Here is a 26,040-nt window from a genome sequence, read left to right on the forward strand (position 1 = left end):
CAAGTAATGTCCATTTTGGGCAATACATTGTTGTAGCTTTTCACGGTAACTGGCCTCAATTCTTTGCGGCATGTCTACATCAATATGGGTGACGTGATGACGAATTGCGATCTTTAGGTCCTCCAATGTACGCGGTTTATTGCCGTACACACACGCGATTTCAGAAACCCCACAGAAAAAAATCACAACTATTCAAGTCGGGGGACCGAGGGGGCCAAGGAATGTCGCCGAATCTGGAAACGATCCGTCCCGGAAACAAGTTACGGAGAACAGCCATCGTTGCCCTCGCTGTGTGCGCTGTAGCTCCATCCTGCTGGAATAACACATTTTGAAAGTCGATTCCCCGGTTTCGTAACTCAGGGATGAAAAACGTATTCAACATCGCAATGTGACGATCAGCTGTTACAGTTACGGCAGCATCATTTTCTTCAAAAAAATACGGTCCAATAACACCGACCTTTCCTATTGCACACCAGGCCTTTGGGCTATAAAGTGGTCTCTCGTGAAGCTGATGTGGGTTTCTTTCTGCCCGATACCGGCAATTCTGTTTGTTGACGAAGCCATTCAGATGAAAATGGGCTTCGTCACTCATTAACAATAACAAATTTTCATTTTCTTCAAAAATGGTAAGCATTTGTCGACAAAATTGTAATCGCTGCGTGAAATCTTGCTCGTTTAACTGCTGCACGACGGCTATCTTGTAAGGATAGAAATGCAGGTCTGTATGCAGAATTCGTCTTACCGTACTTGTGCTCATTTGAAGCGCTGCTGAATGCTTCTGAATAGAGGGGCGTGGGCTTCTGACAATGGCTTCCCTTACTCGTTCGATGTTCTCCGGAGTGCTAGCAGTTCGTCGGGGATCCGGTGGTTTTTTCTTCAATATTGAACCATTTGTTCGAAGGTTGTTTACCCGTCGCAATATTGTGTTACGAGAAGAGACACTTGCATTACGATGGATATTAAACTGACGGCGGAAATCTTCGCTGAACAGCAGTTACGGATTCGTCATTTCGCACAAAACTGTCATACGCGTACAGGCGTTGGTCTAGCGTCCACGGCTCCATCTCAACGACTAAAATGTAAATGCTATGAACAAAGGAAACGTCAGTCACCAGCCACGTGCCCCTCCCACCGCGAACGCCCGAGTACAACCCACTTCAAAAACATCCGGTTCTCGTGAATGACTCTGTACATATATCATCCTCGGAAGTATACCTGAACGGTAATTCTCGCAGGCTAAACAGGAAAAAGAAAGAAAAAACAACTAAAAGAACGGTCACTTTAGTAACACAAGCAGAAATTTACGGACAGTTGTAAGATGTATATAAAGATTAGATGTACAGAGATCAGTGTTGAAAATACAAAATCAGAACATTTTTACTGCATTGTTTTAAAAAGTGGTTTTATCCTACTCTTACTTCTGCGCATACGCGTTTCATTTTATTTAGTTCCAATACTCATTTAATGGCATTCATTTATGCTTCAAATTTTACCAATTCCAACAAATAGGTCCCCTATTCAGTCATTCAGAGATACGTGCATAATAGTAAACCTGGATTGTTAGTGGCGCGGCTTCCAGTAAAGCTTAGTTGACCTGTTCGATCTAATCGAAGAACACGTAATTCGTTCGACTTTCGATTGTCTAAATCTCGATTTCTAACCAATGCATAAAAATAAATTATAATTTTATTTTTTTTATTGAATTATAAATTAATATTTTAGTAAACAGATAGAGTTGAATTGATGTAAGTATAGGTATGATATGGTGAAAAAAGTATGGTATTACTTTTTCATGTTTTCTGTTTGTTATTTCATTTTGGTGATTAACTTATGTTATTGCATTGATATATGTGTTTGTTTCAGATAAATTTTTAATTAGCCAAGGAGTTGCACAGCATGAGCATATTCGGTAGAGTAAAGGTAAGTTATGATTTGTAATTATAATTACTGTTATTAACGTTAATAGTAATTTGGAGGTTAAACCAGTGTGCATTCACGAAAGCGTATAGATTACCTGTATCTTGCACATCAGTGGAATGAGGTTAAGAATTTTTAATTTAAACAAAACAAATTTCAAGTACTGTAATAGTAAGATGAAAATAAACATTTTAAACAACATTTTTTCCCAATGTTCAGTTAATGGTATTTTAGGTAGTAGAAAACTTAAAAAGTTATTTCATCATTGTTAATTTATTACAACTTTCTTGTTTACACTTCTCCCAAGTAGATGACAAATGTGACTTGGTCATCTATGATATTTATATTCCTACAGAGACATCCTATAGAAATACAATATAGATGATTTTGATTATTGGTTACTAATTATTTTTGTTTTTTTATTATGAAACTGGTAGTACTAAATGGCAATCATGTCATCTTGATATGTATCTTAGCGATTTTAGTTGGATGGATTCTTTTTTTCCACAGAAGTATTGAATAATATCTTTCTGATAGATCTGGCATTCTTAAATCAGCTGATTTGGTAGTCAAGAGTTCCACCGTTCAAGTCCTAATAAAGTCAGTTATTTTTACACGGATTTGAATATTAGATTGTGGATTCCAGTGTTCTTTGGTGGTTGGATTTCAATTAACCACACATGTCAGGAATGGTCGAACTGAGACTGTACAAGACTACACTTCATTTACAGTCATTCATTTCATCTTCTGAAGTATTATCTGAACTGTAATTACCAGATGCTAAACAGGAAAAAGAAAGGAAGATCTGGCATTACAGTTTTCCGTTTTATTTTCCACCATTTAATGCTATTTTTACTATCCTATACATAATTTTAATGATTAGGATAATAGAATAAAATATAACCTACCTCTAATTTGGGAAGTAAAGGAATTTTATGCAAAGTATTTAGGAATTAACCTTCATTCATATTACCTGCATATTATTATATGCAGGTATATATTTATAGGTATAAAACAGGCATAGAGCTAATAACTGGTTTAAAATATATTTTATACAATTCTTGTTTAAGGATTTCAATTATTATACTATTAAAAACTTTATTTAAATATAAAAAGACTGATACACTAGTTTTCCCAAATCAGTTGCACCTATTACTTTCTCTAAGTAAGTTGTTGGTGCACATTGTACATTTCTCTTTTTTTAATTTGTATTATGCTGCTATTAATTTATATAATTTTTTATTAGAATTAAGAATATTTATTTTATATTTACAAATATTTTTGAAGAAGATAGAAGAAACAAACTTCCATCTTCCATGACAGAATCTTGTTTTGTCATATTTATATAAAAAGTGTTTCATGTTTGTTATATGTGTTATATATATATATTTGTTATATTGATTTAGGAACCATTGGTTTAATTGAGGCAATAACTAGACCTGTTCTCTACTATATGTTAGAACTCTCTGTTATATTTAATCAATACCGTAAGATTTTTTTTTTTTATTTAGAACTTATTATTATTCCTTATTGCTTCAATGTGAGTAGTTACAAAATCATTAAAATAAATTTTTTTCTTCTGTATTACTGAAATATTGTTTGATGATTTTTTTTTTCCATTCAGCTATTAGTACTTTTTGATAATATCTTATTATTATTTCAATATATACTTGCATGTACAAAATAGGTCTTATTTTCTTTCCTACAAATATATTTGTACTTTTTTTGCACCTGTTCACGTAAGTTCAGTAACTCTTTGAATATTCATTCATTTCTTGATGGGTTTCTGTTTTAACTAACATTTTTATGTTGTACCACTCTACAGTGAACAATTATTTTATATTTTTCAGAGACCATATCCAAACATTATGAAAGCAAGCCTATATCAAATTCTGTGTGGAGACTAATATTGAATTAATTTTAATTAATTTAATAATATATTACAATAATTAATAAATAATAATCAATATATAATAATAATAATAATTATTATTATTATTATTATTATTATTATTATTATTATTAACTTAATTATTATAATTTTATCTGAATTAAAAATATTTATCTTATCCTTACAAATCCATTTTTGAAAAAGATGAAAGCAAAATTCCATCATCCGTGACAAAATCATGTTTTATCATTTTATTTCTATAAAGGCTGTTTGTTCAGTGTTGAAATTGAGCCATTTCTTGGTAATTCTTAGCAATTATTTGATCAACTTCAATTTTGTTTTTACATTAATGTACCATGTAGATATGCTTAGGATCAGGACAAGACTTGATCAAAATCTTAGAAAGCGGGTTTGGACAGCGAATGAGCCGTGGAAATTCAAAATCAGCTTTACTACTCTAGTTTAGTAGCTTAGTACTCTAGTCAATGAGCTATCAGTTTTATGAGTTATAGATACTGGTTCAGATGCTAATCTGTTCTGTGGAGAGAAATTAGGGTTAAAGTTAGAGTAAGATCAGGCTTTTGTGGAAAGAGGTAAGGAATAAATTACCAAGGCATAGCAATACTTAATACCGTTTCATAGGACATTTGGCTGAATTATGTTTAAATGAAATTATAGCCACTACAGCGAGAGACTACATCACATATTCTATGCTGTTAGTAATGTGTAGGATGGATCGCCTTACGAAGAGCGCTATTAGTCATCTTCAATGGCTGACGCTGAAGACTATTAAGGTTAGTTTATTGTTTTCTTCACAAAACTAACTCTAACCTTAATCATTCTCCACAGAACTTTAACCTCTCTCTACAAAACATATTAGCACCTGAAATATTGCCATAACTCACAAAATTTATTACTAATTTAGTCGAGTTCTAATAATGCAGTGCAGACTTTGACCTTACACGAATCATCTGCTTTCTGACATTTAGATCCTGTATTTTTCTGACCCTAAGAATATGTTAAGAGTATATTATCCATTAAGGTATATTAAAATATAAAAAAATTGAAGGTGATGAAATTGATCTAGTAGTTGCTCAGAATTTACCCATTTCTTATTAATTTGTATAGTTTTATATATTTAACTTTATATTTTTAAATTCATCATCATGTGGTGTTCTGCCTGTTGGTAGATCCCATGCACCACTATTGTCTTCATCTGTTTCTGTCCAATGGCTTTCTCTTTGTCTCATCATAATCTTTATTACCCGTTACATGTCGTATTAACTTCAGCTTCTTCCTTCCTCTTATTTTTTCACCTTCAACGATCCTTAAAGAATTGTATTTATTATTCCTTTTCCCCTAATTGTATGCCCAATCCAGTATTCTTTCTTCTTCTGATAGTCGCCATATTCTTATTTTCATTTCTCCTTCTTAATATGTCTACATTATTTACTTTGTCCACCCATTTTATCTCCATCCTCCTCCAGACCCACATTTCAAAATCCTTGGTTTTACCTTTTTTCCCAGTGTCCATATTTCACTACTGTACAAAAGTTATTTTCATCTTGCATTCCCTCATCCCTACTTCCAATGTTTTCTATCATTCCTTATAATGCCAGCAAATCATCAGCAAATCTGACATAATTAATATTTCTTTCACCTACTCTTAGTCCTTTTCATTCATCCAGTATTTCTTTTAACGCTTCCTTGGCATAAAGTGTGGATAGTGTTGGTAATAACAGCAGACTTGCCTCACTCCTCTGCCTAATTCTAACCAATTTGTGAGATTCTCATTTATTTTCAAAGCTGCTTTTTGCATCATATACATTTCTTTGACCAGTCTCCTATTCTTCCAATCAACTCTCTTTTCTTGCAGAATCTCAAACAACTTTTCTCACTGTACTTTGTCAGTTGCCTTTTCCATATCAATAAAATACAAGCTCAATCCTCTTCCTCCTTCAAAACATCTCTCTCCAATCATTCTGATCAGTATTACAGCTTCTCTTGTTCTTTTCCTTTACTGAATCCAAACTTTTTTCCCCAACATTCCCTTCCATTTGTGTAATCAACCTTTTATTCATATCTTTCAGCATTATTTTTGCAGCATGTGATATTAAGTTGATAGTTCTATGTTCTTCACATTTTTTAGTTCCAATCTTTTTAGGTATTTATATCGTTATAGTTTTAACAAAATCTTTTGGCCATATTCCAGTATCATAAATTGTATTGCACATTGAGAGTATTTCATCTACTCCTTCATCTTCTAAGTATTTAAAGAGCTCTATTGGAAGTTCATCTAATCCTGTTGCTTCCTGTTCTTCTTATCTTTAATAGCTTGTATAAAATTGGTAGGTCTTTCTCCTCTTCCATAACCCCTTCTTCCATTTCAGCTTCCTGTTTTTCATGTTTCTTTCTTCCTACATATAGGTCCTCTATATACTCTTCTTGTCATTTCTTAATCTCAACTTTATAAATGCTTTTAATTTTAGAATTAGTTTTTACTAATATCTACTAATTAGGTTATTCTGTGTTAATACAATTTTCTTTTATTCTATTTCTGTTTAAATTTGTAACATATGCAATTGTGACAAATGTTTTTATGTATACTAATCGGTTTTTACCAATTAATACTGGTTTTTACCAGTAAAAAAGTGAGAATACATACTGAAAAAGTATAGATACTTCTTTAATACTATTTTTCCTTTTTCTGATTTAATTCCAGTAAGTTTATCTACTTCTGATCCAGATAATTTGTACACTTTGCTAATGTGTTATGTTTGACATAAATTACTACACCTCTATCTTTATGTTAACTCCTACAATAATAATAATAAACTAAAATTAATGTGTAATATTAAACTGATTAATTTCTTGCTGTTTCAACCCATATTCAGTGAAGTAACAGAACTGGGTAAAGTTACCTTTAAAAAAATGAAGTCTAATCCTAATTGTGGGTAACTTCTCAGCTGTGATATGAGAAATTATGACTGTAGCAGTGATGTTGCATTTACAACCTTAGTTGTAATACTTTATTCATTTACTTATTTTGTTCTTAATAATAATAATCATGTTTATCAACAGCACTCTGCTTTTTTAAACATTCTAACTGTTCTTTATGAAGGTTCACATGACTTGTGAAAGAAAAACAATCCTTTTCATACATCTTTAAAGTGGTTTATAAAATTGATATCTCTGGTTAAATCTACCTTCTCTGCATTGCCTTTACTGTTTATTTTACTTCCCTTCAGAGTTAATTTTATCATGTTTCAGCCATGCTTTCCCTATAAAATGTGTTCATTAAGAATTCTTACAACAGCTTTACCATTGTTCATAGCAAAGCTTGAAGTCTTCCCATGTTATTGTGTTCAGACCCTTTGTTACATTTTCCATTGTGATAAAAGCAACTTTACAATGTAGTTTTTAGTTTGGGAAACAGAAAAATAATTGCAAGGGTTCAATCAAAGGTTGCAGATGTGTGGAAGGACTTAAGTGGATGTATTAACCAGAAACTCTGACAATAAGAAATAGGTGGTTTGGTGCATTTTATGATTGAGGATCTTTGAAAACACATTTGTCAATGCACAGACAAAACCAATCCTCAAATGTTCTGTTTAGAATGTTTGGCCCTGTAGTACAAATTTTGTGTGAAACTCTGGGAATTAAAGTTGTGAGTACTGATTTGACCTTCACTTTAATTATAAAAGCTTTCTTTGGGTGAGATGATTTGGTTGTTTGCCAATTGGTATTTTATCTTTCTGACTTCAGGTCATATTGAAATACTCAGGATTCATCTCTTATGATCACTGATCCAAGAATTCATGCTCAGCTGTCAAATGATCCTACATTACTTGACTAATGTGCAGACGATATTTGTTCTTCTCAAGAGTTGCATTTTCGGGAACAAATTTTATAAAAACTTTCAGCATGTACAGGATGTGGCAGCATAATTTGCTGATTTGAATTAGGTGCCAGGAAATGATGTTTGGCCGTTAGAGGTTGCGGATGGTCTCATTCGAATGGGTGGGTCAGGAAGTTTTTTCTCCCATCCATTTTAGTACCAAAAATTCAGTGGATGAATAGGCTTCCTTTTCTAATGGTCGCTCGATCGTCGCCACACACCGAGCATTCCATGCACAGTTTTAGACAGATTGCCACCCGAACTTGTGTTCCTGGTTGGCAGTCGATTGTTACATGGGCAAACACGTTCAGGAGAATAGGCAGTGTTGAAAAGAGATGATCAGGAGAACAGTCTGTGAAATCACCCCAAAACATCAAGGTAGTAGAGAAGTCGTTTTTTGCAGTCTCCTTGGTCCTTGGCACACAAGCATGCAGCTGACCTTTTTTTTACTTCCTTGTACAAAGAAAAGGAAGTATTGTGATTGCAAAAAATTTCAGATTTCAATGAAAATATCCATTTTGACCATCCCTGAATCCATTTTGATTAGTTTTGATGTTACATCATATGTATGTATGTATCTTTCATAACTAAAAAAAAAATTAGTTGTAGAATGTTCAAATTGCGCAACTGACTGGACGAAAGTGTCCAAAAAAGCCTAAAATCCAATGGTTTTTTGGATTTCAGGCTTTTTCTTAACTGCAATAATCAGATCTCATTGAGAACTTTTCAACAATACGTAAGTGGTACTTATTTTCATTGGTTCCAGAGTTATAGCCAAATAAAATTTTAATTAATGAACTATTTGGGTCTTGGATCATGTAAGGGGAAAGGGCACATTGGTTTGAATCTGATTTCATTTCTTTTTAACTTTTTTTTTTATTAACTTCGATTGTAAAAAAAAGTGTATATGTAATTTAATAGGTGTACAAGGAAGTCATGTGATGTCCACATCAAATTTTTTTTCCAAGGGTTGATGAAATGGATGTTGGGGATGTGTGGTTTCAGCAGGATGGAGCCATGGCACACACGGCGCGAACTGCAATGCATGTTTTGCAGGAAAACATCCCTGGGCGTCTGATCTCTTTGTGGACAATCTTCAGTGTTCTTTATATACCTCACTGTATAGCACTAATGCTGCTTCAAGCTGTTGCTTAAAGTTTATTGACCACCCTAGAAAAGGTTCAATTTCAGAAACCTTTGTTATTACCTGCCTAGCCAGACAAAAGATTTAGTTTACAGATTTTAAGTTTAACTCTCTTGTAAATTCTTCATTTTCGTCTTCATCTTCTGAAGTAGATAAAGGCTGTGTTATCATCTCTTCAAGTTGTTCTCGAAATGAATGCGCTGCTTCATGGTCAGCTGATGTTGCTTCTCCAATTATGTTTACATTGTGCAGGGAAAACCATTTCTTGAAGTTATCAAACCAGCCTTTACTAACAGAAAACGTTAACGTGCTGGTCCTATTTTCATTCTCAGATTTAACAAAGGTCAAACATCAAAACATTTTCTCTGTGAACTGAGAGGTAAGTTTTTGTGTTTGATCTTCTGTCCATAAATTCAAAGCTTTATCAGTTTTTCAATGTTTGTGTTACAGCATACAGTTGTAACCTTCGATCACTGAGAAGAACCTTCCGTTATACTTGTCTATATATTTTCTTTATTTTTCTTTAACTGTTGATTCATTAATGTTATAAGTTTTGCTACTGCAGCTATGCTTTCATCAGTTTTCAGTTTATCAAGAAGATCGACTTTCCTAATTAAAGGCATAACTTTTTTTTATTTCTTTTCATTGTTTACTTTGGACATTTTTTAAAAATCAAGACCGATGAATTCGTAACAAAAAAAAGAACCAATAACCATGACACATGTCTCAAAACTTAATAAAAACCACACACAAATTGAATATATTTGCCAATATTTATCACTACTGCAACTTTCTGGTAGGTTTTTTTTACTGTACTTAACTGAACATTACAAAATGTAAACTGTAGCCCACATGTCCAAATCATTTGATCTGCAGATGAGTCAGCATTGGCACCAAGATTGTTAACAGCAATGTAGGAGTGGCTGTCGCTAGCACCCATACTTATCTTCTGTATCATCATAATTAGGCTACAGTGAAAATAAATATAAATAAAATGTACTATGTATACATCACATACGCATAGTATATATTTATTATGTTCTACTATTATTAAATAAATGTTATGCTTATTATTTAATAAATTACCCAGCTATGCTGATAACATCTTCCCAAATAAGGATGAAAAAATTGTTTTCCAACGATAAAAGTAGTACAGTAATAACAAAACATTTGTAAGTATTGTATTAAATGATAATTTTTTAATTTATTAGCAGTTTTACCAGTAAAATTCACTTTTTAGAAAATTGCTTGAGGCAACCGCAGATGCCAAACTCACAAGTAGGGAGGGATTACTTTATCAGAAAGGTTTATTTTTTATATACCCCAATCAAATTTTTCCCTCATTCTCTGTGGACTGATCTTTCCACCTTTTCTTATCATCCATTCCTTTTTCTTTGACAGTTTTAAAGAGAATTGTATCAGTTGATACTTTGTCTCCATCTGTAGCACTATGTTGCTTCAAGGTGCCAGGAAGGCAGCTGCTTCTTTGAATATTTTTAGTGGGGACTGTGCCTATAACGTTGTCTAAGAACCCTATTTCATGTCCAGTTTGTAAAAAAAAACTACTAATGATTATGATATCAACATTTCTCAGGTAAAATTATCTCCTAAAATCTGAATCTACCTCAGAACTTAATGTCGCTTATGTTAATCCTTCAAAAACTTATGTTGAGATTTGTTCAGTATTTTTCACCATTTACACATGGAAACATGTGCTCATCCTGTGCATTTTTTTTAAACATGGTCTATTGTTTTTCTTATTTATTTTTCCCCTTCTTATAATAATATTTATTTTATCTTTATTTAAAAATCTTTAATTTAATTAAGATAACAAATAGAGGAGATTGATGATAAAGGTAGAACTAACTTGTGTTAGTATCACACCAAAAAAATAGGAAAATGAATGTTTTTGTATGCTTGGATTACAATAACAAAATAATACATATCCTATTTCTATCAACAGGAACATATGATTAAAAAGAGTAAATCTTTCTTTACTTTTTTTATTTTTAAGGCTTTCTTTACTTTTTAGATTACCTGTAAAATCCCTCATTGTGTAATCTTTTGCAACTTTTTATAGTTTTTTAAATTTATAATTTTCTCTTACTTAATTGATTTATTAATTGTTTCTCTTTAGCAATGGAATACTTTTACAAGAGTATGGCATCTGTTTGATGCAAGATGGCAGGATCCATTTCAGTCAGCTGTAGTAATTCAAAAGTTTTTAAAAGGACTTCATAAGCCTATTTACCATCCTTTAGGTAAAGTGATTTATACTTAAACCTTTTTATTTTGTACAGTATGTATTTATGCTTTTTATGTAACATATTTTATTTATATGTACATTTGTTTTGTTAAATGTTTAGTAATCACATAAGTGATTAACAAAAAAAAATGCCAATAAATATACCAAATTGCATCGTAAACTTAATAGTTATATAAAAAGCTTAACTCTTGGATTCATCATTATAAATATTAAGGTAATGTTTACCTTGCTATGTGGTGTTCATGGGTGATTTTTGTTAATAATTTTGCGCTAGCAGCATAGATGGCAACCCCCCAAACAGAAAGTGTTCTGTGTTTTGCAGTTTGTAAAGTGTGAATCTGTAATTAACATTCAAAATGTGTTCTGTTGTAATTCCCCGAGTTACAGTAATAACATTCGTAGATGGTATAAACAATTTGAAACCACTGGCTGTATTTGTAAAGGGAAGCTTACAAGATGACCAAGTATGTTGGAAGACAATGTTGAATGTCTAAGAGTTTTTTTGTGCATAATCCTAGGAAATCCATTAGGAAGGCTAGCTATGAATTAGCAATTCCAGTGAAGTCTGTGTGGAGGGTTTTAAGGAAACGCTTACAACTATGCCCATATCATTTACAGCTGTCAAAAGCTCTAAAGCCTACATATTATGGTTTGCATGCTAGCCTCACAAATGAAATTATGCACTGTGACAATGAAGACTTTATATATCGTGTCTTATTCAGTGACAAATCAAATTTCATGTTAAAAGAAAAGTAAACACTCATAATGTGCATATTTGGGGATCAGAAAATCCTCATGAGATATCACAGTGTGAATCAGATTCCCCAAAACTGGATGTTTTTTGTGCCGTATTCCAACGGCAAGTTTATGGGCCATTCTTTTTCACGGAAGCAAGTGTGTCTGGATTGAATTATCTTGATTTGCTACAACTATATCTCTTCCCTCAATTGCAATATGAACCACAGATCTTTATTTGGCAACAAGATGGTGCACCTCCTCACCAGCATAATATTGTACGTGATTGGTTGAATGAAATTCTTCCCGGCTGCTGGATTGGTTACTGGGAACCAGATGACAGAGCTTGTTCGCCCACGTAACACCCAATCTGATCTCATGTGATTTTTTCTTTGGGGGTTTATAAAGAATCAAGTGTATGTGCCACTGTTACCAGCTAACTTACCTGACTTGAGACACAGGATTGAATCAGCTGTTGCATCAATTACTCCAGGCTTGCTGATTAAAGTATTAGATGAACTCTCATATTGTCTGGATGTGTGATGAATGTACTCACATTGAACACTTATAGGAAAAACTGTTTGAGTTGCGCTTTCATTTCATGTAAAATTTATCAGTGTAAGTAAAACTTAATAAATATTACATAAGTTTAAAACCCCAATATTCATTTTGAAATACATGGTATACTAGCTTATGAATTGTAGTTCTACGATATTCAATTGCACTACTTTACAGAAGGCTAAAATATATGCTGTGTATAGAGGCTTATCATGAATGACAAGGCTCTATATAAAAAATTTCATTGTTTTATTCTGTTATGTTCAATCATTAGTAATACACCTAAGGGAGCCCATATTGTATTGGTGAAAAGTTGTCTGTTGTAGCAGTTTAGGAATGACATACTGCACTCTTAAGAAGCCACTGTACATTTTCTCTCAATTGTTTTAATAATTCGGTATTAAGAGGCTGGAATTTGCAATTCTTGTTTACCTTAAAGTATGATATAGAATTACTTAATAATTTCAGTTGATAATGCATTAATTCTGGATGGGATCATATAGTTTTTGACATTTCTTAATAGTTTTCCAATATGCTTGCTTATGTATTCTTTGACTTTTCTTTAAAGATGAGCCAAATTCATCTATTTGCTTATCAGCCAGAAGATTTTATGTTCACATAAGCTTGAAATTTTCTCAAATTTATATCACTAATTTGGTTCATCTAGCAAAAAATCCATAATACTAATTTTTTTATAAGATTCCTTGAAAATTATGATCTGTAAAGTTATTTGTAAAAGTATTTCTTATATTTTTAGGGTAAAATATTTCATAGACTTCTACAAAATTATGCTAATTACTTAGTCAAAAGTATTTTGCATTAAAGAATAAATGAAAACATCAATTTTTCCTCTTATGTCGTCTTTTTTTTTTTAGAATTGACAGAATTTTAAAATTAATTCCTTCTTTGAACAAAAATGTAAGATATTGTGAAGTAAAAAAGATTTCTTTGTTCATCATCTTTTCTCAATAGTAAAACATTTTTAAATATCTTTATTATTTTATTTGAATTAAATTAGCTTGTTTTTTTTTTTTTTAATTTAATTTTCATTTAAATATTTTCTTCTATATTATTAAATTATTGATGTGCACTTTCATTTAGTGGAGTACAAGTATGGATGTAAGTGACAATTTCCATTATTTTTTCTGTGTTCAATCACACCTGAAAAAAGTGTCAAAAAAGGTGTGATGGATGAGTTGTTGGTTACAAGGTTACAGCCACCGCCACCATTGAATTTACAAATTAGTAGTTTAATTTTTTTTTAGTTTAATACTTAATTAGGTTTGCAAATAAATTTTTTACATTACAACCATTTTAAGAAAATATTTGTTTTTTGTCAGTAGTTAACACAGACAGAGCAGTGCCTGGAGAAATCCTATTAAATGGTTAAAGTTAAATGAGAATGAGTTTAGTTACTCCTAATAAATTTTATGTGGTATAATATAAGAATAACTGTGTCTGTAGTTATTTCTAAATGATCATGTGGATTGTGAGGTAAATTTTTTAATCATTATTCAACAAGGATTCAAATTCAATTCTTTGAATATATTTATGATAATAAACTTATTCACATAGTGTAATGGGAATAAATAATTTGAGATTCTAAATAGTGAACTGTTTGTCATAGGTTTTCATAAAGATTAAATTCTTCTCCAATTTGATTTATCATTTAAGTTAATGATTTAATTCCTATTATTTATCAGTTATCAGCCTGTTTTGCAGATGATGTGAGTTCATTAATTAAAGCTTGTGTTTAATGGCTTAATTATCAGCTGATGGGAAAATAATTATAATTTTGCATTTGTGTATAGTTCCTCAGGGTGTCCAGCTAAACGCTAAACTGGATCAAACATATTAATTGCCTGTGTAAAAATCTTGGTAATACAGTCATGATAATCTAGGATCCTATGGTTTCACACAACTGGTGGTCTATCATATGTATTGCTTACCAAATATCATTAGACTAATATTTACCTTCAAGGTAGCTGTTTCATGCCATGTATTAATCATAATTCAGAGTATATTAAAAATGTGGATAGTAAAAAGAGTGTAGAGGAATAATAAGGAAGACAGTAACTATATAATACTATTTGGTATAAGACTGTGTATGTGTACATTGCTAAATTTTAAAAAATGATAAGATACACAAAACCCAGATGCAAAGGATGATTTTGTAAAAAAATTGAATGTGTTTGTACATGGCAAGAGTAATGGTCAATGCAGTTAATACTTATGTGTCTAAAGCCTCTAAAAGCCCAAGTTTTCTGCAAAACAGCCATCACTCATCTCTCTTTTTTATGTGTGCATTTCCAATCAAAATTTTGGGTTAACACTACGCGAAATTTAGTTGAGATGTATAATGTGATGCATCCTTTTATTACAACAAATAAATCATGTCCAGGCAATGATAACATGGAAGCGTTTTTTGCCCAGGTCTTCTCTGCCTCCTTACTAATGCTTTCAACTCACCTTCCAGCCATAAAAACAACTCTTCCTAGGTCTGTTACTTTCCAAATACCTCCATCTTTCACTGAAATAGACCAAACTTCTTTTGTAGCATTTTTTTCAGTCAATGTGTAGGCTTTCAAACTTAATATAATAATAGATTATCTATATTTTTTGATAAAGAAATATTTAGAAAAAAAATATTTTTTTCTCTTTACTAGTAAATACATTGTATTCTTATTAACACTTGTATATTAATAAACTTTTGAGTTTGTCAAACAATTTATTCTCACTTGCTCTCATTCATCTAATGTCTATTGGCATGATTTTATCTTCAGATATTGAAATCCTTAATTCCAAAATTTCTTCCTGCTGTTCTTACTTGATATTACTTCTTAGTGTACTCATTTTTTGTATTTTGATTTTTTATAGTTTTTTCCAATTATTTTCCCAGCTAATATAGATACATTAAAGGAAAAAATATGATTTGTCAAAAATGGGATATCGGGTTTTTTCCAAATCTTTACGGTTTAGTTCATATATGTGTGTTATACATATGACAAACATATTGTGTTACACTGTTTTTGGTCTTGCATCTCAGGATTTATCAAATGGATTTTCTTCAAATTTAGCTCAAATATAAAAATATTTGAAATATGGGGCATTGATCATTTTTTTTCAAAATTTGTAAGGGGTGGAGGGATATAACAAAAAAACAAACATTTTTTGAAAGTTTATACTTTATATATAGAGCTATCAGCAAATGTATACAATTTTTTTTTAAATTATATTTATGGAAGGGAAGGTGTATGACTTGACCAGCATAACCGGGAAAGTCATTCAATTTTTTGCCAGGTTTTTTTTTAGTGTTATGTGTAATTTTTTATAAATTTGATTTATATTAAACTAATATTATTATAAATAATTATTTTGCAACTTAGATAATTTAAGTAGGGCATTATTAATTTTTGTTTTAACAGCCGATTGTGGGGATCATGTAGTTGTAATTAACAGTAAAGAAATTGCAATGAGAGGGGATGAATGGCGTAAACGTGCATACTATCATCATACTGGATATGCTGGAGGTGGTTCATATACTTTAGCATGGGAACTTCACGATAAGGACCCAACTATGGTATGATATGCACTTCTAAAATTATTTATAAATTAAATTATTCTCAGGTTTTTTGTCCTACACCCTACATAACAAAAGATAAACCTATTAGTAGATCCATGCACTTTGGTGCTAATTCATAAAAAATAAATAAATAAATGACATGCTTCAAACATTGTTTTATTTTAAATTTACTCATCTGTAATATATTTTACAAAAATATATTTTTATATTTGCTAATAGAAGAAAGATATAACCCAAACCTTTAGTCAATTTAGTATTTCAGTTAATTTCAGTATCGAGTCAGAACTCGAAGTGTACAGACGTGTTGCGGTCCAACTCGTTGCTTATATTTATTACTCAACTTTTTATGGTATTCGAAGAAAGTTGTGCGCAAGGCAGCAATTTTACTGTATTATCAGTTATTGTTTATAACTGTTGTATAATTTATACTGATGTATTTTATTTAATAACAGTGTCAAATTCCACTTGATTGGCACCTTTTAGTGCAAATATTTTTACCTTCCATCATCATTCAAGTGGAATGGTTTGTGAAATGTCATTCGATTGCCTTTACCTATGAATACTGTTACGTTTCTTCCCTCATTTGGTTCAGTAACTCCACCACTGAAATGTGGTCTTTGTCTGCTTAAGAAGCTTGACTTAAAATGGAAGATCAAGAGGTTGAAATAATTAACCTAAAAAAAAAAGAGAACATGGAACTCCAAAAAAGAGTGGTGTCCATAGAACAGTTCTCTAGAGCTAATTGTCTCAAACTACATAACTTTCATTTCAAGTCTGGACTTAGACCAGACAAAATCGATTGTTGTAGACTACAAAAGCAGAACAACAGACCACCAGCAGTAATAACCAAATTTTTGCAGAAGATCAATATGGATGAACAGCTGCAAAAAAGAAGAGTGAAGCGTGATTTTTCTACACAACACTTGGATTTGAATTCTGATATTCCTCGCTATCTGAATGAAAGTTTATGGCAAGAGTGAAGAAAGGTTTTTGCGCTAGCAAGAAAAGTGAAATCTGATAAAGGCTATGGATAAGAAATGGTTTAATCTTAATCAGAAAAGCTGATGGGTGACCTGGTAATTAAACATGAAAATAGTTTTTTACCAGTTTTCATACTTTAGTAAAATACCACTATGTATAGTTCAAAATATTCGTAGTATTGGGAAAATTAGTATTCGTAGTATTGGTTTTTGATAGAAATTAATAAACTAGAAAATTTACTGGCCTGTACAGTTTTAGCAGAGCATGGGTTAATAGTGAAAAGAAATAAATTGCTATCCGATCAATAATTATACTTGTTACTCTAATAAGGTTGATTTTAAAGTAGCAGATACCAAATCTTGTCTTATCGCTTTATACAGATTGCACAATATAGCTAGCAACTATTTCATTACTGAAATAAAAGAATATATAGTTTCTATCAGCGTCCCTAATCTTTTTATAATGGGCGACATAAATATTGATTTTTTAAAATCAGATTCTTTGGTGGACCAAATACAGATTTGTAGTAATATTAATGCCTACCTTTGGTCTCATCTCTTACGTAGAAGAACCTATGCATGTGTGTGGAAACTGCCTCATGTCTGGATCATCTATTTATTCATTCCAATCACTTACTTACTGAGGACAATGCTTTCTGATCAATTGTTCATCATTTCAGAATAACTGACCACTCAATGATTTCTTTACATGACACTAAACTACTCCCTGACACATGTTCCTCCACTAATAATGGTCAATTTGATTTTTTTTAAATTGATGTGCCCATCATTAGAAGCAAATTAGACAAAGCTGACTGGTGGTCGTGTTTGTGTATTTATGAAGATGTAAATGCAGTTTTTGATGCATTCTTAAAAACTTTTGAAAGGGTAATTCAAAACTCATCAAAAGTAAAAAAATTATTGGAAAAAATATAAAAAACCGCCTCAAAAACTTGGTTAAATTTTCACCTTCTATCTAAAATCAAAAAGAAAAATAATTTATACAAGAAGTGGAATAATCAACCACATAACATTAAACTTTTAAACAAATACAAAGAACTACGAGACCAAGTAAAGTGTGAAATAGGTAATGCTAAATCTCAATTCTACAATGAAATGCTGACTAGTAGAGTAACCCAAAGGAAACCTGGCATATCCCAAACACTTATCGGTAAAAATAAACCAAATTAAAGATAGCAATGGTCGAATAATATCAGAATCACTTCGTGAATGTATTCTTGCCACTTTCATTGTACACAAATAAACATAATAAAACTCTCTAAAACCGCTATAAAACATTATTCCATTCTGAAAATGCAAGTCCATCTTCAATCTTTTTTAAGCCTACAAACAAAAGAGAAATAAGAAATTTAGTAAAATCCCTTAAATTAAGAAAAGCTCCTGGGCTTGATAAAATTACAGTAGATACAATAAAGGCTGTAATAGACAAAATATCTGATATACTAGTCTTTCCCTTTAATCTTAGAATGGCAACAGGAGTGTATCCAAACCAATTAAAAAAGTCTGTCATTATTCCATACATAAGGGCAGGGATAAAAATGATCCTAATAATTACAGGCCTATTGCTTTATTATTAATTTTTTACAAAATATATGAAAAGCTCATGCAGATCTGTTTTAATAGTTTTTTAGTGGAAAATTTCTATAGTAATAATCAGTTTGGTTTTAGGGAAGGGCGTAATACTGAAGATGCAATGCTTTCTTCTCTGGTATTTATAACAGCTGTCGCCGAATGGCTTCAATGGCACGTGGCACTTAATAACCTTATGGTAGCCCTGAAAAAGTTTGTTGTTGTCGAGTGGTTTCAACGGCTCGATATTCATAACCTTGTGGTGGCCCTGAAAAGGGCTGTTTTTTGCGTTAGCTCTGAGAAGAGTTGTTGGGTCTGGAAGCTGGTCTCCGGCGGAGTCAGGAAGTTGCAGTTCGTCCATTGAAGTCAGACTGGGTATTGATTCTAAAACCTAAAAATATTCATTTAGTGGACTGTAAATCGAAGAGTGATTCATCTGTCGGGTGGATAATAAATAATATGCGGAATTGCTCAAAATCTTATTATTATTGTTCATTGAAAACCATTAATAGCTTAATGTTAACTTACGCAGAATTGTAATCTTACAATCGTGAATTTTATATGTCGACATGAATTCTCTTGATTTTTATGAAGCATACGATTATAAAGAAGAAAATTAAAACATAACATAAGATATTTCAGCATTAATTGAAACATATTAAAATTTTAACAAGCAATTATAGAGAGAGAGTTTACATTTTGTAGTGTCTTATACATTAGATTGAGGTGAACTGATTGATAGAACATGGTTTTAATATGTTTAAAGAAAACAATACAACAATATAAAAGATGACTTTCTTTTGTTTTTTAATTAAGGTTCTTCTTATTACCATAAACACATGAAATGATATAGTTAAATCTTAATAAATAATACAAAACTTATTACATTGCTAATACACAGCTACAATATTCAGCTACATCGCTGAACACTGGGCTTCCCCTTAGCAGCAGTTGGATCCCCACAAGCAAGGGGCAGTAGTGGCCCCCAGAGCCCCATTGGATTGATCATTGAAACTGAATGCGTGAAATATTTGGGAATAACAGTAGATCCTGGACTTACATGGGCAGCTCACATACAAAAATGAAAGAAAGAACTTGTATGTGCATATCTAATACTTTTTCCCTCTGCAATAATTGTTCTGATTTTGTAATGAAATCTCTGTACTAAGCTTTAATCAAAAACAGATTGCAATATGGCTTAACAAAATGGGGTGGTGCTAATCAGGGCAATCTTTAAGAATTTCACTTGCATATTCGTTACTGATTTTTCAATAATGTAACTTATTTTCCCATAAAATACCTATATTTTTACAAGGTCTTAAGAATCTTTTGTATCAAAAGTGGACAAAAACAACAAAATTACTGTTGACGAGTACACAACCTACAAACACTGAGGAACTTAATACCACCTAGACTAAATAAAGAAATATTTTGTAGGTTTTACTTTTACATAGACTTTGCAACACTGTATCCAATGAAATAATGATCTTCAGTTATACAAAATTTAAATCTAATATGAAACAATGGCTTTTAGAAAAAGATAATATCGAATGTTCATTCCTTTAAGCTGACGTGGTATATCTTCTCTATACATTTATTCTTCTTTTTTATTTTTTTAAAGTTCAAATACTTTATATGAATATATTAACCGCTTTGTTAATTGATATAATATTATATGAGGGTTATTTTTTTCAAGGTCCGATCGATTGCGAAATAAAAACCCGTGCAAAAATCAGATGAACCTTTGTGCATATGTATTGTGCAGCAATCTCTGCAGCATCTCAGCATCTCTAGTATGGCCTTCAATCACGCTGCATCACTTCATTTAGTTCTGAACACGCAGCTAGCACGTAAACATGTCTACAACAGTAGCATCTCCCGCCAAGTGTGAAGTGCGTGCGGTAATTCAATTTCTTCAGGCTGAGGGGTGTAATGCAGCTGAAATTCATCGACAAATAAGTAATGTGTATGGTGAAAATTCAATGAGTGACAGCAAAGTGCGACAATGGTGCAGGAACTTTAAAGCAGGATGTACATATCTTCATGATTCAGGCGGTCAGGGAAGGAAGCAAGTGTCAACCGAGTGGATGAGGCAATTCGAGAAAATCATCGGTTCACAATTTCTGTATTGAGTGATTCATTTCCTGAAATTTCAAGGTCAGCTCTCTACACCACTGTGAGAGAGACTTCAGTACCGCAAACTGTGTGCGAGATGGGTTCCCAAGATGCTGTCCGACCATCACAAAACAATGAGAATGGACACCTCCCTAATGTTTCTCCAGCACTACCACAATGAAGGAGAAGATTTTTTGAACAAAATTATCACAGGGATGAGACATGGGTCCATTTCAAAACTGAAGAAGCAAAAGTACAATCCAAATAGTGGATGCATTCTCATTCTCCCAGTAAACCAAAGAAGTTCAAACAAACCTTCTCCAACAGAATGTGTATGGCTACTGTGTTCTGGGACTGGAATGGAGTTCTCTTGGTGAAATTCATGGAACATGGCACGACCATCACTGCAGCCTCATACTGCATGACTCAACGTCTACAAAGGGCAATTCAGAATAAGCGGAGAGCAATGTTGTCATCAGGCATTGTCTTTCTCCATGACAATGCTCAGCCGCACACTGCAGCTGTAACAAAGAAGCTCCTGCAGCGTTTTCATTGGGAAGTGTTTGATCACCCACCATACAGCCCAGACTTGGCTCCATCCGATTTTCACCTCTTTGCTCACATGAAGCGCTGGCTAGGAGGATAATATTTTGGCACAGACATCGAGCTGCAGACCAGCATAGAAACATGGCTGAAAAAAAACACAGGCAGCTCCGTTCTATGACGAGGGTATTGGAAAGTTGGTACCACACTACGACAAATGACTAAAATCAGAGTGGCAATTATATAGGAAATAGCATAACTATGTAAGTACTTGTTACAAATAAATTTTTTATTTTCACTGTGGTTTTAATTTTGTGACCGCTTGGACCTTGAAAAAAAACCCTTGTGTGTAGATTGTATAAATTAAATTAACACCAAAACACAGTTAAAGAATTGATTTATTAAACCTCCAAGTACTTTCGCTTTCGTAAACCACTCACATCATCAGTTGGTGATGTTATGATTAAATGAACAAATGAAAATATAAATAATGTTATGAGTAATAAGCACAAAAATCAGCCGGATGTGAATAGTTATAATTTATTATATCTTTAATCAAAATATCATCATCAAGAGTTACTTGTTGGTTGATCATTTTATGTGTTTATTGGATTTATAAATGTAGTATTTTTCTAAGATATGTTTTTATTGTTTTTGCATATTTCTAACATTTCTAAGTTGTTTTTGTAATCGGTAATAGTATGGTTATGTTGTAGCAGATGGTCAGCTATATTAGAAATGCCTCTCTTCTTATTCTTGTATGCAATATAATGCTCTGCAAACATTTTTTGAAAGACCTGTTGGTTTTACCGATGTATATACCATTACATTTAATCTTATATATTCCACTAAATTTTCTTCATTGTTATTATCCCGTAAATGTTTTAAAACGTAGTTATTAGATTTGTATGTTTTCTTTTTTCTGATCTTATTCATATTGTGTGTATTATATGAAATAAGTATTAGTAAGTTCTTTATTATTATTCTGTTGTGAAGTTGTTAAACTATTTTGGTGTTTGGTTGTTTGTTTTTTTTTTATAAATTCTTTCAACAATTCGATATTCAAAACCATTGGAAACTGCTATTTGAATTGACATATTTATTGTGTTTATCTGGGTTATTTTCTGTATATTGCATGGCTCTAAAAATTAAATTTTTATACGTGCCAATTTTTTATGACCATAGATGATCAGATTCTTGTGTATGGTAGTGTAATTTATGGTTGGTTTCTATAAATCCCTGTTTCTATAATGTTATTTCCGTTAATTTTAATTTCAATGTCCAAAATGTGTATTTTCCTGTTAATTTCCATTTCAGACATTAACTTTAAGTCATTATTACAGTTAAGTATATTTAAAATAGTCATATGTTCATCATTTGGTGGATTGTACATGACCAATACATCATCCACATACCTAATCCACAGCAATATTTGATACTTGTTCAAATATTAATTACGATGTTTCCAGAGTGTTGTAAGAAAATTTTGGAAAATTATTTTTAAAAAAATTTGATTTGGTATTTTGGAGTGTTAAAATACTCGAAACTTCTATTTTTATTATTCAATGCTGATGGTATCAAGGTTTATTGGCATAGATTGGTTGTTAATTCATATCGAAATAATACTCGCTTATTACTTACATTTATTTTTGTCCATGGCAGGCACTATTTTAACCTTTATGTTATTTTTTTATTCATTTAATACAATTGAAATAATGTGATGATAACTCCCATACAGGTTTTTTCACGGGAGAACCTAATTTCTCTTCACTTTTAAAAGAAAATGTAACAAAAAATTGTGTCAGGACTAAATATATTAGAAAACTTTAATAATGTTACTTAATTTTACTTAAAAATTAAGTAAAATTAAATTGTTAATTTTTAAGTAAAATTAACAATTAAGTTGATATAAGAATTTTTTTCTATGAAAATATTATGCAGCTATGAAATTATATAAAAAAGAGGAGAGGAGAAATAATAAATAAATAAATCATTTTCCTCTTGGTCATCTGTGAGACTATATAGCAATATGCATTCTCAAACTAAAAAAGTTGCCCTTCTGAGAAGGTATTACCTTCATGTAAATTGTCATCCTTCTTGTGATAGGAATCCAGATGTATATATATATATATATATATATATATATATACAACTGTTAAACACAAAAAAAGTTGAAGTAATTAAAATTTTGATAGTTTTCCTTTATGAAGAAGCTGTTAGTTTCCAAATAAGTTATATAAATTGTTTATGTTTTAAATTAATATAATTAGAATAGGAAAAAACCTTTAAAACAAAATATATATTAAATTTGTTATGAGTATTCTCTGATGAAAAACATGATTGTGCTGTTATCTTTTGTTGTACAGAGTATAGAATAGTTTCTTTATATTTTTAACTACTTTAAAAAATAACTTATACCCAATAATAAGACAAACTCACTGGAAAATTGTCAGAACGTTAATATTACACTGATAGCCATTTCATGGTGTTTGAGCATGTCATGATTTTGAATGCAGCAGTACAAAAACAGTGGAAATATGTACTTTTTTATCTACAAATTAATAGATAAAAAAAATTATAAAAGAAAAAAATTTAGAAAAATAAATTAAAAAATTTATAAAGATAAAATTTTTTCTTTATAATTTTATATATATATATTTTGTACAGAAAATCTTTTTTTACATCACATAAAAATTACAAAAACCACACTGCTGAATAAATCGTATCACACCTTAAGAAAAGCAAATTAAACTTAAAACTAAGGTCATCTAAAATACAGTATTAGTATCAGTGCTGTGTAAAAACTTGGTGATAATAGACAGTCTTTAAAGATTTTTTTAAATTCCATTGATAGATTTTTCTCTCAATTTAATTTCCATAAGCAACTTATTACCTTGAATCTCATAAAGTAAAGGCCTTTTGTAATAAAATTAACGTATAACATAAATAAATTTTTCTTTTGTTGTATCTGTGGTCTGTTTATTCAACATAAATATTTTTCTGTTTCTAAAAACTTGAAAAATCAAACGAAAAATGTAAAACCCTGTCCGCAAGCATATGCTTGCGGACAGGGTTTTACATTTTTCAAGTAATTTCTTAATCTATCTTGAATCTATAACAGACACCTTTGTTCATTATGTATTGATTTCAAAGAGCATTTTCTTTGTGGTATTCAAACATCATTTTTACCTATTAAGAAACTACTACTCTTCCTGTATAAGCTGACTTATCTTTCTCCTTTTATCATTTCTCATTCTACAATTTTCAATATATTTTTTTCTTTCATAAACCCTACATTCATATTTCTCATTATTATAATAAATGTTTTACATTTTCCTTCCCTAAAATATTCTACAGTTGATCAAATACTCCTTGTCCAATTATTGACTAATAGGTGGCTTTATGTTTAAAAACCTTTAATTTTTCTTTTAGCCTAACCATCATAAGCCATCTTTATATCTTACTTTTAGTTCTTCCCTCTGTCAGTTATTTTCCAACATTATTCAGACACAGTGATCTCCACTCTTTTTCTTTTCCTGAGTAGTAAAAACAAAAATTTCCACTTTGTAACTCACTGCTTCTTCCTCACCTAACTTCATACATTCCAAAAATATTTTAACAGTTTATCATCTTACTTTTCATATTCTCTAGTTTACTATGTGAAAGTAATGTTTGGAATTCTAGACATCTATTTTCAGCTTTTTACACTTTTATTACTAACTTTATTTTCATTATCTCATTTTTCACTATATTTGCACCTTTCTGTTCTCCTCCTTAGATCAAAGTGAGAGAGTATTTTATCTCTGGTATTAAGGGTCATGCCATGCTATGAAGTTGTGTATTGTATGTAAAAAATAAAATTAGGTTGAAAGATATTTCTGACAAATAAATTAGTTATTTTACCTTTAGGTATAATAGTGCTAATAACAGTAGTGTGTAGCTGTTTCTAGGTTTGAATCCTAGTACTTATTATCTAATCATTAAAAACAAAAAATTCTTTAATTGTGTAAGTATACATAGAGATAAGCAAGTAAACAATAATGACAGTTTTGAACTTTTTCCAGGTATTACGTAAAGCAGTTTATAAAAGTTTGAAAGGAAATTTACAGCGCAGGTATACAATGGAAAGACTACATATTTATCCTGATGAAAATGTACCTGATGATATAAAAGAAAATATTGGTAATGTTATAAAAAGATTACGACCAGTACCAATTAGATTAGATACATATTCTGAAGACTATATTAAACAGTTTCCAAAAATATGGAATTTACCAAAAGATTATATCATTCGTTAGAAATAGAATTCTGAGAATAGAAAATTGTTATTATTTAAATTAATAATTTAATCAAGTACATTGAGTAGACTGTGATTTTAACTATGTCTATTCAAGACATATTTAAAATTATGGTAATATTGTTTATGGTTAAATATGAAATGTACTAGTAGAAAATTCAATTAGTACATTTGATATATGATTATTTTTATCATTGTAATATTTTTTTTTAAATTTATCATCTTTTTATGTTATGATCATTTCCAATATGACCTGTAACTTATTTTTCAAGAAAAACAGTGTTGATTTATTTAGAATCCTTTATCATTTTCTTTTAATAGGTGAGGAAATAAAATTAGATTTAATATAAAAATTTCTTCCTGATAATATTCCTCAGATTAAAACTTTTATTAAGAATTAAATATTAATTGTTTCCTTAAAATGTTTAGTTACAGAAAATATATGTTTTTTATGTGCAAACAATACAAGATTAAAACTAAAATTCATTTCTCTGCAAATTGGTCTTTCTAGCATTAGACTGAT

General features: G+C 31.0%; 1 protein-coding gene across 1 annotated transcript; it reads left to right on the top strand.

Moving 5' to 3' along the window:
• Window positions 1-1,603: 1,603 nt before the first annotated feature.
• On the top strand, window positions 1,604-25,771 carry mRpL13 (mitochondrial ribosomal protein L13). The gene is made up of 5 exons (XM_075358975.1): window positions 1,604-1,745; window positions 1,864-1,920; window positions 10,988-11,111; window positions 15,835-15,989; window positions 25,285-25,771. The coding sequence occupies exons 2-5, from the start codon at window positions 1,897-1,899 to the stop codon at window positions 25,516-25,518; spliced, it is 537 nt and encodes a 178-aa protein (XP_075215090.1). The 5' UTR covers window positions 1,604-1,745; window positions 1,864-1,896; the 3' UTR covers window positions 25,519-25,771.
• The last annotated feature ends 269 nt before the right edge of the window (window positions 25,772-26,040 follow it).

This window comes from Lycorma delicatula, chromosome 3 (genome assembly GCF_047948215.1).
Source record: "Lycorma delicatula isolate Av1 chromosome 3, ASM4794821v1, whole genome shotgun sequence".
NCBI lineage: Eukaryota > Metazoa > Arthropoda > Insecta > Hemiptera > Fulgoridae > Lycorma > Lycorma delicatula.

Excerpts from the sequence above, each read along its gene's own strand:
- mRpL13 (XM_075358975.1), top strand. The coding sequence starts at position 1,897 with ATGAGCATATTCGGTAGAGTAAAG. Across the intron at positions 1,921-10,987 it reads GCATATTCGGTAGAGTAAAG|CAATGGAATACTTTTACAAG; the intron begins GTAAGTTATGAT and ends GTTTCTCTTTAG. Across the intron at positions 11,112-15,834 it reads GCCTATTTACCATCCTTTAG|CCGATTGTGGGGATCATGTA; the intron begins GTAAAGTGATTT and ends TTGTTTTAACAG.